The sequence below is a fragment of the Balearica regulorum genome, chromosome 4, assembly GCF_011004875.1.
Source record: "Balearica regulorum gibbericeps isolate bBalReg1 chromosome 4, bBalReg1.pri, whole genome shotgun sequence".
Taxonomy (NCBI): domain Eukaryota; kingdom Metazoa; phylum Chordata; class Aves; order Gruiformes; family Gruidae; genus Balearica; species Balearica regulorum.
In genome coordinates, this window is record NC_046187.1 from 81,010,820 (window position 1) to 81,024,102 (window position 13,283).

General features: G+C 45.0%; 1 protein-coding gene across 5 annotated transcripts in view; it reads left to right on the top strand.

Moving 5' to 3' along the window:
• Nucleotides 1-13,283, top strand: part of EXOC6B (exocyst complex component 6B) — a 307,042-nt gene that overhangs the window by 226,548 nt on the left and 67,211 nt on the right. For all 5 annotated transcript variants that reach the window (XM_075752860.1, XM_075752862.1, XM_075752864.1 and 2 more), the window contains one exon: nucleotides 5,269-5,342. In XM_075752860.1, the coding sequence (XP_075608975.1) occupies nucleotides 5,269-5,342 (74 nt within the window). The remainder of the gene's footprint in view (nucleotides 1-5,268; nucleotides 5,343-13,283) is intronic.

Here is a 13,283-nt window from a genome sequence, read left to right on the forward strand (position 1 = left end):
TTTGCCTTCTATTCTCCTTTCATCTGTCCTGTAATCCATCACCTGGTCTCCTTCGGCATTTTAGCTTTAGTATTTCTATCTATCTCCTCCTTCTCTTCTGTCTCCTTTGTAAACCTCTTACTAATCCCATGGTGTCATCTCAGCCTCTCCTCTCCTTTTGTCTCCAACTTCTGCTGTCTGCTACATTTTGGATATCCTCCACCACCTTCATGTCTTCTCCTTTGTTACCAGGATACGCACTGATATTTATTTACCCATCCTCGTAGTCCTTTGCAAGTCTAGGAAGAGGAGATGCCTCTACCACACCTAATTTTGTTTAAGCAATTTTAAGAGCGCACCCACCTTCCCTTGGAAGAGCACCTTCCTTCCACCCATCATGGACACACACTGTTGATACTTGTCAACCTTTGCAGCTCAAATGAGCTAATGGTGAGATGCATACATTCCGCTTTTCCTAGTATTAGTATTTTAGTGGAGCTGAGAACATCACATCTGTGATGAGAATCCATTGTACATCTTGAGTTACGAGTTTGGGAACCTGTATAGATCTGTAGCTTGAGTCTGCAGACCTGTCCTACAGATTGGCAGGGACCAGTTTTCTTGGCACAGATCTTGTACAATTTCCTCTGAAGACCTTCCTGTTCTTCAACTTGAAAACGTCTAGTGGTCCAGCAGTGAGGAGTTGCTCTCTGGGGCTGTGGCTACTCCTCAGCCCTGTCTGCAGACCTTCACAGCGCCTGGGACCACTCATCTCTGTGCAATAACAGGACTCCAGGCTCATCTTTGTTCCATGAAGGAACAAATGCCAGAGAGGGCTAGAGATTTGTATTTAATCTGACCCAGTTCAGTATATTTTGGATAACTCCTCCCTCTCCCCACAGCTCTCTGGAATTCCCCAGATGGGGATGAGCTTTGATTATTTGGCTTTTAATGGGGAACAGCTTCAAAGCAGGGCTGTGTGGCAATGGTGTGGGTGAAGTATAAGCTCAATATGGAAATTGGGATCTTCTCTTTGTTCCTCTTGCCTGAATCCTACGCATCATTTCTCACTTTTTTCCCCTTTGCGAGCTTCTCCAGAGTCTATGTAGGGATGTGTTCTTCAGCTTGAGTATCCGCAAGGTGTCTTTTTGTGTAAGATGCAAGAGGTCCTGTCACTTGGCTTTTCTGAGATAATCTTCCACGGATTTATGTAAGGAAGATGACTTTGAGACCTAGGTTCTTCACTGAGGAATGCTGAGATGGTTGTTTCCCCAAACACAAAATCTTGTTCATGGCTGATGCAACCACAAGCGGATTGTCCAGGTGCCCCTCACCAGGAGCTGCTGTAACCTTGATCCCGCAGATCTGCTGTTATGAATTCTGGTGGTGTCGTGTAATTTAGAGACAATCTGACCTTCAAAATTATGTTTTTGAGGAATGAAGTCGCCAGCTGTGTTTATTTGAACCTCACAATACGTGTAAGACTCTGTCCCTGTGTGCGTAGCCGTGTACAGTATACAAAAAGAGATTCTCCTGTTCTGTATAATTAATTTACAGTGGATGTCTCTTTTTCTGGTGTGCATTTGAACTCTTTATTCTTTGTTCATTGTAAAGGGCTTAACGGTTCCTGTTCCTTGATTCTTTCATCGGTGAAATGTTTTGGAAGAGAGGTTAGAGTCCCCCTGTGACCTGCCCTGGGTGGCCCAAGCCTGTAGACCTTGCAAAGACATTACTTTTTTGGCCTGAACACAAGTCTCTCAAACCTTTAGCCTGGCTAAATGCTTTGTACAAACAGCCGCATACTGATCTGCTCTATTCTCTTGTGATTTTCTGCTCAAGGGGCTGTACTGTAGGTGGCTTGCTATGTTTGCCACTTGCCTTGGTAGTGGAGACAGTACAATAAACGAATCCGACAGTACTGAGGCCAGCACTGTGCTTGGTTGTTCCGAGAAAATTATCCTGAAATCTGGTTGAAGAGATTAAAACCAAGAGGAACTGGCTGTGTCTTTCCTCTAAAGCTCTGTTCTCTTCTTTGTTTCTTTTGTCTCTTTAAGACTTTGTTCATTCCTCCTTCAAAATAAGTTCGTGGCATTGGTATGTAAAATGTGACCTACGATTACAGAAGGTACGGCTATTTTTATAACAACCGTGGGGTGAAGCATTGCATTCATTCCTCTTCGGGCTCCTTACAGCCAAGTGCTGTAACAGCTTTCTTCTAGCGTCCGAGCCGTATTCTTGCTCTCATTTCTTCTGTAATACAAATAATATGATCTCATACGTCATTTCACTTCTTGGATGGCAAGTGCATTGTTAATGCAGTAGAGACTCCGATCCGTTCTTGTGATGAGAATTACTGCTCAAGCGAACGTTGGGTCAGTGTCCTACCGTTGTTGTAGCGTGCAGTGTTAAAGGGCAGCATCACTCCGTCACTCTCCCAGCCTTCCTCCCGTACGGTTCCTTAGTAAGGGACAGCTAAAGGTGAGCTGCTAACGAGCAACCGTGTCTTGGGATGAAATCTGTCTTGGGTTGCTCATGAGCAGTTGACAGTAGTGATAAATTCACGAGACTTGTGAAAATATGCAAGACCCAGTCACAGGCCTTTTCTCATGAGGATTTGAAATTCATGCTTTCGGGAAGATCTTAAATTTCACAGCGCCATGTGTGCTTCTAAATAGATTCCTAGCAGCTGCGAAGCCCTTAAATCCAAAATAGAAATTTTCTTTCATTGCAGTCCTTTCAGGGTTTCTGTTTTCCAGTGTTTCTTCAAATATAATTAGTAACATGCCGTGACCCCATCCTTAGAGGGTAGGGCGTAGCGGTTCAGCCACTTTTTTGGGTACCTCAACCCAGGGACGTCTGCGACACTGAGCTGCCCAGGGCAGTTTCATCTCTCCAGAGGATGCTCAAACGCTATTTCTTGCATCTCAAAGTTTTTAGCTTCTCAGGTACGTGCTTTTCCAAAGTTTGGGGGTGTTTTAGGATTGATGTGGCTTTTGGGATAATTTTTCCAGATGAGACAGTGGGGTGTGCAGCGAGTGTGTAAAGATGATTTATGCCTTGCAGATCAGAGTCAGAAAGCTTGTGCTAGTCCTCCCTTGCGTGTGTGTGCTGGCACAGGCAAGCTACAGTTAAATTTTATAGCAAACGTACATTAAAATGCCTTTATAGTTAAAATTAATTAAAACAGTTTTTGAGGGTTAAATGTAAACTCGGTTTGGACTATTTGCAGTCTACATATTGCAGCATTGGTCAGTGAAAATGGCTGGAAGCCGAGCAGCTCGTATCTCTGTCCAGGCCCACTCTGTGCAAAAGTTATAAGCGGTCCATAGGCACAACCATGGATGGTTTCTCCTGGCTTTGATTCATGCTTTTCCTATCCGAAATCTAAACGTGAAGAGTCATGTACATACTTTGTCTTTTTAATTTTTATTATTAGTTTCTAGTAGTAGCGTTGGATAAAAGTAATGGTTTCTACAGCCGTGTTTGTTAGTGTCCTGCAGCAGTTGTCTCTTGAGTGATCACTGCAAAGATGAGCGATCGTTTCAATCTTAGAGCTCTTCTGGCGTCTGAAAATATTAAAAAGCAAAGCTGTGGGTGTCTGAAAACTGGCCGCTGTGTCCCTGCAGATACCTGTGTCTGCATTGAAGGATGTTCTCCCTCCGGAGACTTTAATGGAAGATGGAGTAAGAAAGCTGACAAATAACCCCTCTCTGGTTTCCAGAACTAAGGCGGTCGAGGAACAGGGCTAAATCCCAATGTCTTATTCATTAGTCTCTTCTCGTTACAGCCATGGGGACTGGCTGCATTTGGAAGTCCTTAAAAATAGGACTGTGATGATTTGTTTTCCTTCTTTTACGGCATTCGCTTGAAAGTGAGATAACTTTGGGAAGGAAAAGCATTCAAGGAGAAGACCATCTGGCATGAAATGACTCTGCTTAGCATTTAAGGACGGGACAGGTTTTGTCCTTTAGTACCTCTGTGCAGTCATGGGGACAAAATCCTCCTTCCTTATTGCCGAGCCATCCTTAGTCCTCAGCTTTGTGGAGCTGCAGGACCTGATTTGAGAATTTTTCTGTGGTAAAAACCAGAATAGTTGGGTGATAATGGGCCATACATAACTTAAAAATCTGTAAAATTTCTCCTCCCTTCCTCCTTTCTGCCTATCACGCTCGGTTGCATGTCAGGAAGACATTTCATTCCAGCGTGCAGCATCTTCAGTGTCTGCAGGAACAGCAAAATTCAGCCAAAGGCAGAAGCTCCCTCTTGAGTCTTTCATGATGTTGAGTTCTGGCTTCACAAATTAGGTCCCCTCGGTGACAGAAAGTTGCACAGATAGCGGAGATAAAGCCATTACTTCTGTAATTAAAGAGGGTGAAAATTAACTGAAGTTGGACAAAATCAACCTCAGGCATGTCTTCAAAAGACACACTTCAATATGTGGCAGTCGTTGGCTTCATGAGCGCTACCAAGTAAAAGCTGTTAAATGGCATGGAAGAGCTAAGGTCCTCTAACGTGGATTCGTTCAAGTCCCCCTCAGTGGTTTTAGACTTGGTTTAAATAATGGATTAGAAGAAAAATAAATGACTTAAGTATGAAATTTTGGCGAGATTGCACTGGAAGGAGGTAAATGTGGCCTTGGAAATATTCTCTTTGCTTTAGAAGCCAATGTTATTCAGTTGTCAGATGTCTTCATCCAACATAAATAAATATGTCACATAATGGCCGCGATTCTTCCCATTTGGGGTGACTGTACACTGGCAATAGCGCGCCATACCAGATAATGCAAATAATCTGCTGCCGAATAATTAATGATGCGGCTGGGCATATTTTTTTGATGAATGCTTATGGAGCCTGGTGACAGGCGTGAAATTAGAAAATTCCTTCAGCGCCCTAAAATATAAATAGCTTTCGGAACTGAAAAGAGTTTCACAGCTGAAGATTTTATTGTGTTGAGAGGAAAAACTTTTCCACCCCCATCCCCCCCTTTCTTCTCGGCGAGTTGTTTGTCCATTCACAAAACAAATACTCTGAAGCCCAGTACGGCTCATGGGAATAAATTTCAGGTCGAATTAGTACAGTTTCCTTGCTGTCAGGACGGTGGAATTAATGGTGTTTTGATGACACGAATTTTGAAGGGCGAACAAAGACGCTGAAGGGAGGGAGACATGACTCCTTAGAAGCGCGGTCCTCCTCTCCCCCAGCCTCTCTTGTCTTCCCTGTCATCCGTCTGCCAATCTCCCTGTCCATGGTTAGTTAAAGGCGCTTTTTATCCTCTTTTCTTTCCCACAGAGTTTGCCAGATCCGGCCCAGTGCCTGGGTTCCAAGGGGACACGCTGCAGTTGGCCTTCATCGACTTGAGACAAGTAAGTCTTTGTGTTTTTGTTTTTTGTTTTTCTTTTAAGATGTGTGACTGAAGACCATCAGGTCTTAAGGAAAGGGAGAGGAGGGGAAACGCCGTCGGTGATTTACGCCAGAGACCTATATTTCCCCCCTCCTCCTCCTCCCTGCGCTCGAAGCCACCTCCTTATTGAGCGCTCTGGGGTCCTGGAGATGGTGGAGGTGAAAAGGGCTGGTGGTACGGGGGCGAGAAAGAAAGCCATGCCTGACCCTGGCCGATGGGGTCCATTGTGCTCCCGTTGGCTTCTGCAGACGCGGCAAAAAGATAACTCGGCGACTCTCCGGGCTGACGCCAAGCAGGTGGTGCTAACAGAGAGAGCAGTGATGCAGAGACCGCCCGCCTCGAGGACTTTTGTTCACAGATAATGCCCGCAGAGGCGTTTTGCGAGGGCGAAGGAATTTGCATTTGGGCTTGTGTGGGGAGGGTACGGCTGTGTGCGCGCCCGTTTGTGTCCGTCTTTGGCTCGGCTCCCCCCTCCCTGATCCCCTCTTCCGCAGATGGTCCCCAGCCATGAATGACAAAGTGGCTGTTGGGGAAGAAGATTGGGGAAGGCTCCACCCATCAGTGCCCACCTCTCGAGGGGGCCCCGTTAGAGCCAAGTTGACCATAGCAGGTACTGAGGCATTTGTGGGGCTTGGCAAGCCAATTTAGGGAAAAGGGCCATTCTAGCGAGTCATTTGTTTGGGGTAGAAATGGGCATTATTGATATCCTAGGCTGGGGGGAAAAAGTGAGGTGGTCCTGTCATCTCTTGGCACTGAAGATGGATGGGTTGGATAGAAAGTCTGAATGAAGTAAGACTCAATGACTGATGCTTCTCTCCTATTAAAACAATCTTTTTTTGTCTGTTAAACCCCCCTGGCTTTGTCCCTCCTGCCATCATGATGCAGTGCCTCTTGTTTTCAGGGTTGACGTAGTTTGCATTCTGAAAACTTTCGGGTGCCGAGGGTATTTCTTAAATCTGCATAATCCCTTGTATCGATGATCTCCTTACCACTGGGACTCGGATTCATGCTGGAGCCGCTTTTAACCCGTAAGGGTTTGAGAACTTCTCTGAATCCAATTGATGTGCAGGGAGCAATCCGTCATCCCATGACAGTTCTGCAGAGCAGCAATAAGTTTAATAACGTCGAGATGCTGCGCGTTCACTTTTCGGACTTGGGCCTGCGGGTCCCTGCCAAATTTGTTGGCAAAATGGTCAAAATAACTACGTGGGAAAGGTGTGTGTTATCGCTGCTACGCGTTGACACTTTTATCTTCATTAGCTTCTTGGCACTTTATGGACAGCAGTACGCAACGCGCTCGCGATCTCCTGGGTATAAGGAAATGTGGAGGCTTTGGTCCTTTTCCAAGCACGAAGTCTTGAATGCAGGGATTTTGAAGAGGAAAGCTGTGGCTGTTTGAAGAATGAAATGCCTTAAAAATGCTCGGTGAGGTTCAGCTGGTCTGAGCCAGTGCATTAGCAGTGAAATGTTTGTACGGTTCATAAGTGCAAAACACAGCCAAATGAACTCAGCTCGGGTGAACAGAAAGCTGAACGGTAGCCCTCTACAATTCTTCCTCCTCTGTCAAATGGTCGTCTTTGTACACGGCATTTTCTTCTTTGTTTTGGAAGGTAGTCCCAACTTTTTTTTTTTTCTTGCATTTAAAAGTAATAGCTTGTCTGAACGTTGTGAGGAGAAAGGGGAGATGTTCTGGCCTGTTGAGTTCCAGGTGAGGACAGGCAAGTCCTAGGTCATCTTCTAGATAACCAGGATGCTTGTTGATGCCAAGTATTGTACAGGTACTGGAAACATCTCATTGCTCCAAGTAGAGAAGAATCCACCTATCACTGACTTACTGAGATTAGTAGTAACATGCAAAGATGAGATATTTGTGAACTCTCTTGATCCTGTCGATGACCTAATCCCATGATATGTAATGTCACCAAACTCCATCTATGTGAAGCTCCATTGGCTGCTCTGTGGCCATCACAGCTCCAATGCTCCCACCACCGTGGTGCTTCTTCTTGGACTGCAGCTCCAGCTGCAGGGCCTGGGAGCAGGGGATAGCTGGAAGGGTGGATGGATGAAGGTACAGCCAAGAGAGGTCTTCAATGTGTTCTTCAACTTGTTTTTAATTTGTTCTCTTTGGACATTGCATTCTTTTTCTTTTAAGCCGCTAAATATTAACACAATGTTGACTTAAAACTATGAACGGAGAAAAGAGATACCACCTGAAAGTGTTTGTGTTTCTGGCTGTTTTCCGTCGCCCAGGAAGGAACTCCAGCGTCGCTGGTGAAAAGGTGTTTCCAACCCAAAATTCAGACAGGCTTCTCAAAATGTTAAAAGTAATTTTTTGGTTTATATTTCAGGTAGGTTTACACTTACCTTGGAGCTGTCCCGTCAATTAATGTGGATTTGCACGAGCAGGCAGAAGCGGTCTCTGGCTTGGTTATGTGGGGAGGAAAAATGACTGGGCAAAAAATGCACAGAACAAGTGGGGAGATGAAAGATTTCCCCCTCCCTTCCCACCACACTTCAGTACTAGCTGCTACAGAGCAATTGTAGAGGAGAGAATATTTTCCAAGTAATGTGAGATGATTAAGTCACTTCAAGGGAATGACCACAATTAATTCTTAGTACAATAAATTGTAAAATGATAGAAAAATGAAGTGATTTGGTTTGTGCATTGAATGCAGATCTCTGTAGTGGAAAATAAGTCCTATAATAATGTCACTGTCTAGGAGCATCAGAGTTCTTCCTTGTTTGGTGCAGCAGACTCAAGTGTAAGATCCCTCTGTATGTTGAAAGCCTGATTTTCTCCTTGCGCTCAAGGAAACTGGGAGCAATTCCATCACCGTATGGTAAGGAGGAAAAAGAGTCAGGCCCAGAGAATCACAATTGCTATTCTGAGCAGACAGTAAGTTAAAAAGTGACTTTTCTTCCCATCCTGGGACAATTCTAAATCCATAAATACCTTTAATGAGGTGATAAAGTAAACCAAGTCGCATCTCAAATCCTTCTTTAAGAGCCCTTTTATAATAAGCGCCTGACAGCGTAACACAAACATTTAAGGCTTTACAAGGAAGCAGTACTTACTTTTCCCTGTTAAGGTTTAAAATTTGCTCGTATGCACTTGGTGCTATACGTTAGAAATCTGAAATAAATTTGGTTCCATAATTAACCTTGCTGAAACATGAAAGGTACCTAAATAATTTAGTTTTCTGCATCTTTCTTTCAAAAGTGACTTAGGCGCTTCTGTCCGAATACCATTGAATGTCCAAATACCACTACAGAGCTCCAGGAGCCTTCAGATCAGCCCCAAGCCTGCACATGCAAGAAGTTCACTGTTCTCTCCGCAGCTTCTGGCCAGCTGGAAATGTTTTAGCTTTTCATTTTCATGGGTTTATTATAAGAAAGTTGGTTGAAGAGGAAGGTTTTATGTTTGTCTGTGAAGTCGCTGCAATCCACAGCCATGCTGATCTCTCCGAGAAGGCAGATCGACACTTGTGGCTGCCCGCCAAGGAAAATCTGTCTCCAGCACTCGAAGAATTTCACTCTGGGCTCTAGCGAGGGAATGTCCTCGATGGATTAGAGCTCCTTACCCTAGGCCTCTCCGTCTGTCCGGCGAATTGTAAATCCTGTGTGTTGAATTTCCTCTGCAAGTGCAAACTTCAGCATCAAGGGAGACTTAGAGGACAGTAGGCAGGAGCCCGTCTTTTTGGAGGCACGTGGACATGCAAGGGATGAGGACAGGGGGGTTCCACTCTTCTGTCCCGTCGTTTTTCTGTTTGGCTTTGTGGTCGTAACTTGACGGTGGTTATGAATTTGAGCGTCGACTCTTCAAACCCCGTCAGCGAGGTAAGACGGGCAAGCGCTATCGTTGGGTGTGGAACAGCTCTTCTGCTTGTCCAATACCAAACATTTTGTGCATCTTTTTACTGTGTTCGAAAGCCGGTTGTGGTTATTGTGGGTTCGCGTTGGATGCCGGCCAGCTGGGTAATGAGAGGTCTCCCTCTGATGCGTTAATTTTACCTCTGATAGAGATGCTTAATGAAAGAGTGTTCCCCTCAGGAACGCAATTCCCTTCCATCCCTGCTGTGTGCCCTGTTCTTCCCTTCATACAGGTTTCCTGTCTCTTCGGCATTGTTTGCATGGTTACTGGAGGGTTGGGTTTTTGGGGGGTTTTTTGCATTTAGAAGACATGAAATACAGTGTTAGACAGGAGCTTTTAGCCATATGAAATGTGCAGTTGTTCTGTCTTTGTGTCCATCTTGATTTCCCCCGATGTCTTCTGAACCTTCTGGCCCATTTTGGCCATATTTGGTTGGTGGGCTTCAAAAGTATAACAGCACTACAAGGGTTTTTTTTGAAAATATGAACGAAGAGAGAGGAGAAAAGCTGCATCATGGACTCATCCCTTAGACTCAGCCTTGAGAGAAATCCATGCGGAAACCTGGATTTCTTGGTTCTATGCCTGGTTTTAAGGAACCACCTGCTCCGTTGTAGGGAACAGCAAACTGTAAGGTTACGTTGAGAGAGACAATAATGCTGGCATTTGTGGATATCCAGCTTAGCTTCTTATCAGAACATCAGATGATAAATAAGGTTTTTCAAACTCCATCTGACTTGGTTGTTGGCTGCTTCAAAGGCACTTGGAGGCTTGGACTTGTACAAGGTGAGCCTGTATCAAGTGAGATGTAGCCCTGTCTCCTACAGCTACTGTGTGGTCTAGGGCTTCCATATCCAACCCTGGGCATGGTGGCTGAGGGAAGCCCTTGCAAATTTAGGCTGAAGGACGAAGGGCCCGTGGATCTGTGCCTTGACATGACACTGCAAGGCTCTGGCCACCTCTCTGCTCCGTTACCTGAGGCAGTTCAGTAGTAGGAAGATGGAGACGGTCCCTCCAAGAGCTCTGAGGCAGCATCCAAGACAGCGTGCAAGTTCGTTCCCACCAGGCAGGAAGTTCTTGCTTGTTTTTTTAACTTGTTTTCATAGTTTGTGGTTAAATGTGGTTTCCCTGCCCTGCAAAGTCAAATTATCTGATGAGCAGTGTAAAAACAAGACGTTGGGTGAGCCTTGGAGCAAGTCCTGAGCCTGCTGAGAGAGGGACTGCCAGTGCCATGAGTGTTCAGTGGCATGGAGAGAGGCTTGTTAGATGTGAAACTGGTTTGGCTTATTTTCCCCCACTTGTTTTGCTGGTAGATGCAATACAAGTTGAAAATCATATTAGAGGGAGGATCAATTAAGTTAACCATCTCGGCGAGACGTCTCCACTTCACATGTACTTGCTTGTGTCTTTGAAACACAGGTTTCTGTCGTAAGAGAAGTTGCAGACAGAGTAGCTGCTGCGTTAATCATTGAATGCAGTAAGGCAGAGATGAAAAGGTGACTCATGGGTTTCAGCTCATCTATTTCCTTGCCAGTTGCTATTTTCCATCTCCAAATTGTTCTGCAGACTGCCATCCCCCTTGACCCTACCTTGTCCAGCTTTGACCTCGCAGCTCGGCGGGCTCTCCCAAAGGCCCCTCGCACTGCTCTGGCCAAGGACTGCAGCATGGGGGATCTATACGCTATCTTATTTGAGAAGCACTCTTGTATGGTTTAGTTTCTGGTCATCTTTGGTGTTTAATGCCCTTTGCAAGGAGACTTTTACCATAGAAAGACAACGCTTAGATTTTACATCTCACTTAACTTACATTCTCTCCTTTTAACTGCATCCCTTTACTCCTGTGTTTCCCCTGTATTCTGTCCTGGCTTAATAGTACTTGCTTTAATTATTTAGCCATTGCTACGTGGCCTGGGCCACATTCTCCTCTCCAGCTCAGCTATCCAAAGCCCTTCGCTGGCTCTCGAGAGCGGTCCTGCGTGCCCTGCCCGCTGCTGCCTCCCCAGCGGTGTCAAGCAAAATGTTGAATTCTATTAATCTTTCATTGCAAATGTCATCTTCTTGTGCACTAAGGAAACAAGAGGTGCGAAGACACATGTTCCAGTTGCAGCCTTAATTCTTAATTACCTGGCAATGATGAGTTCGAGCTAGTTTTATCATTACCCTTAAATACAGGGTTTTGCTGTTAAGATTGTATCTCTGGGCTGTTAATTACTTCTGTTGCTCCTCTCCGAGTTCCTTCCAGTGATTGGTATCTTTTGGACAATGCATCAACCATTATTAATCATGTTCATTACGGTAGTGCCTACAGGCCAACTAATAACTGCCCATTTTGCTGGGTCTTGTACAAACACGAAGACCTGAAGAGTCTAAACAGATGGTGGAGACCAGAAAAGGCAGGCCAAATGTTTCTGACTTACAGCCGAGCACATTACTGCCAATTAAATGGTATTTTGTTCCCTAACAACTGTGAATGTAATAGATGCTTTTCTAGGCATCCAGAAGCCATAGCCACATCAGCTTCCCAGAAGTGGAGATACTATCGCCTTCATCCTCTGTCCCACCTCTCTGCTTCCACAGACCCAAATTGTGCTGGTTTTTCTAAATGCCAAATTGCCTGGGGAAAGCAGTTTCAGAGCTGTAGTCTGGTGTTAATTTATGGTGGACCTCAGTGGTGTCAGGGCCACTCCAGCATCATGCTGAGTTTCCTCTCAAAAGTTATCTACATGGGGTAATACAATAATTTTATTAACACAAAAAAGACTTGTACATTATCTGTCTGTCTCAAGAAATAGTGCCTGGATTTGTTTTCTACATCCATATTTGGAATGGAATTACCTTTGAAAATCTTTGCTGTAATCACTTGGTGGAAAGTAGCAGTTTGTGTAACATCATAGATTTAGTAAGGTCTGTTTAAAACCTTAGGAAATTCATGTACTTGTATTAGTCATCTACTCTTTGGAAGGTGGAGCTGGACGTACCCTTCAATTCAGGTTAGAAAGCTGCTGTGGTGAGAACACGGCACCCGTTTCACCTGCGAACAAGATGTGCCCGAGGCCCCAACAGCTGGATTTCACATGAGCAGGTGGGATCTACTCCCATGTCACCCCTTGTGCTTCAAATGCCCTTTTGATCTCCATTAGTCAAGGTAGGTGTCTCCATCCGTCTGTCTCCTACCCCATGTCTCTCTAGGAAACTTGGGAGAGGTGAAGAAATAGAAAGATAAGATGGAGAGAATGATTTAAAAATCCCATGAAACTAACAAACAGAACCCTGCAGATGTTTAATGATGGGCCTTTTTTGCCTTATTTCATGCTCTTACTATCATCAGATCCTTCTGCCTCCTTGATATTAGCACCATAGACTTTAACTCCTGTTGGTAACATCAAAGGAAAGCAAGGTGCTTTCTCTTTTCTGCAAACCATTTGGACCTTGACTAAAAGCTCTCTCAGAGCAGTAGTGACACGTTTAAGAAGTAGCAAGAGATGGTTTGCAAGCTGCGTTGGAACCTCCTAAAGGTCAGGCTGGACTGCAATGCATGGGCATGCTCTTCCAGGCCTCCTGCACCTCTGGTGGTGCTCAGCCTACCCAGAGTACTCATTGGGAAAGGTGCTCCATCTTGGAGACCCGTCATGGATGACAGATAGAGGTATTTTTTCTCCACTCCGATGCATCTTTAGGCCAATGTCCGTGGAGGTGTGCTCAGACATGGATTGTCGGGCAAGCATTGCCCAGGGAGCCATTCAGGAATCTCCCGGGCTGCGGCTAACCCAGTGCACCACCAAGGACATTCCAGGGTCTTGGCCAAACCACTGTGTTTCATGCTTGTTATGCTCAGGGTATGGGTTATTTTAGTGCCCCAAAACCAACAGTATTTGAAAAAGACACATGAAGTTTATTTATTTTTAAATCAGTGTTAACTGTCTGACTCACAAAGGATGCTTCAAAGTTTGTGCTGAAAATCCAAGCTGCTGCTCACTGTGCTCTGCAGAAAGAGGATGGGGAGAGGGAAAGACACACAAAGACATGAGCTCAGAG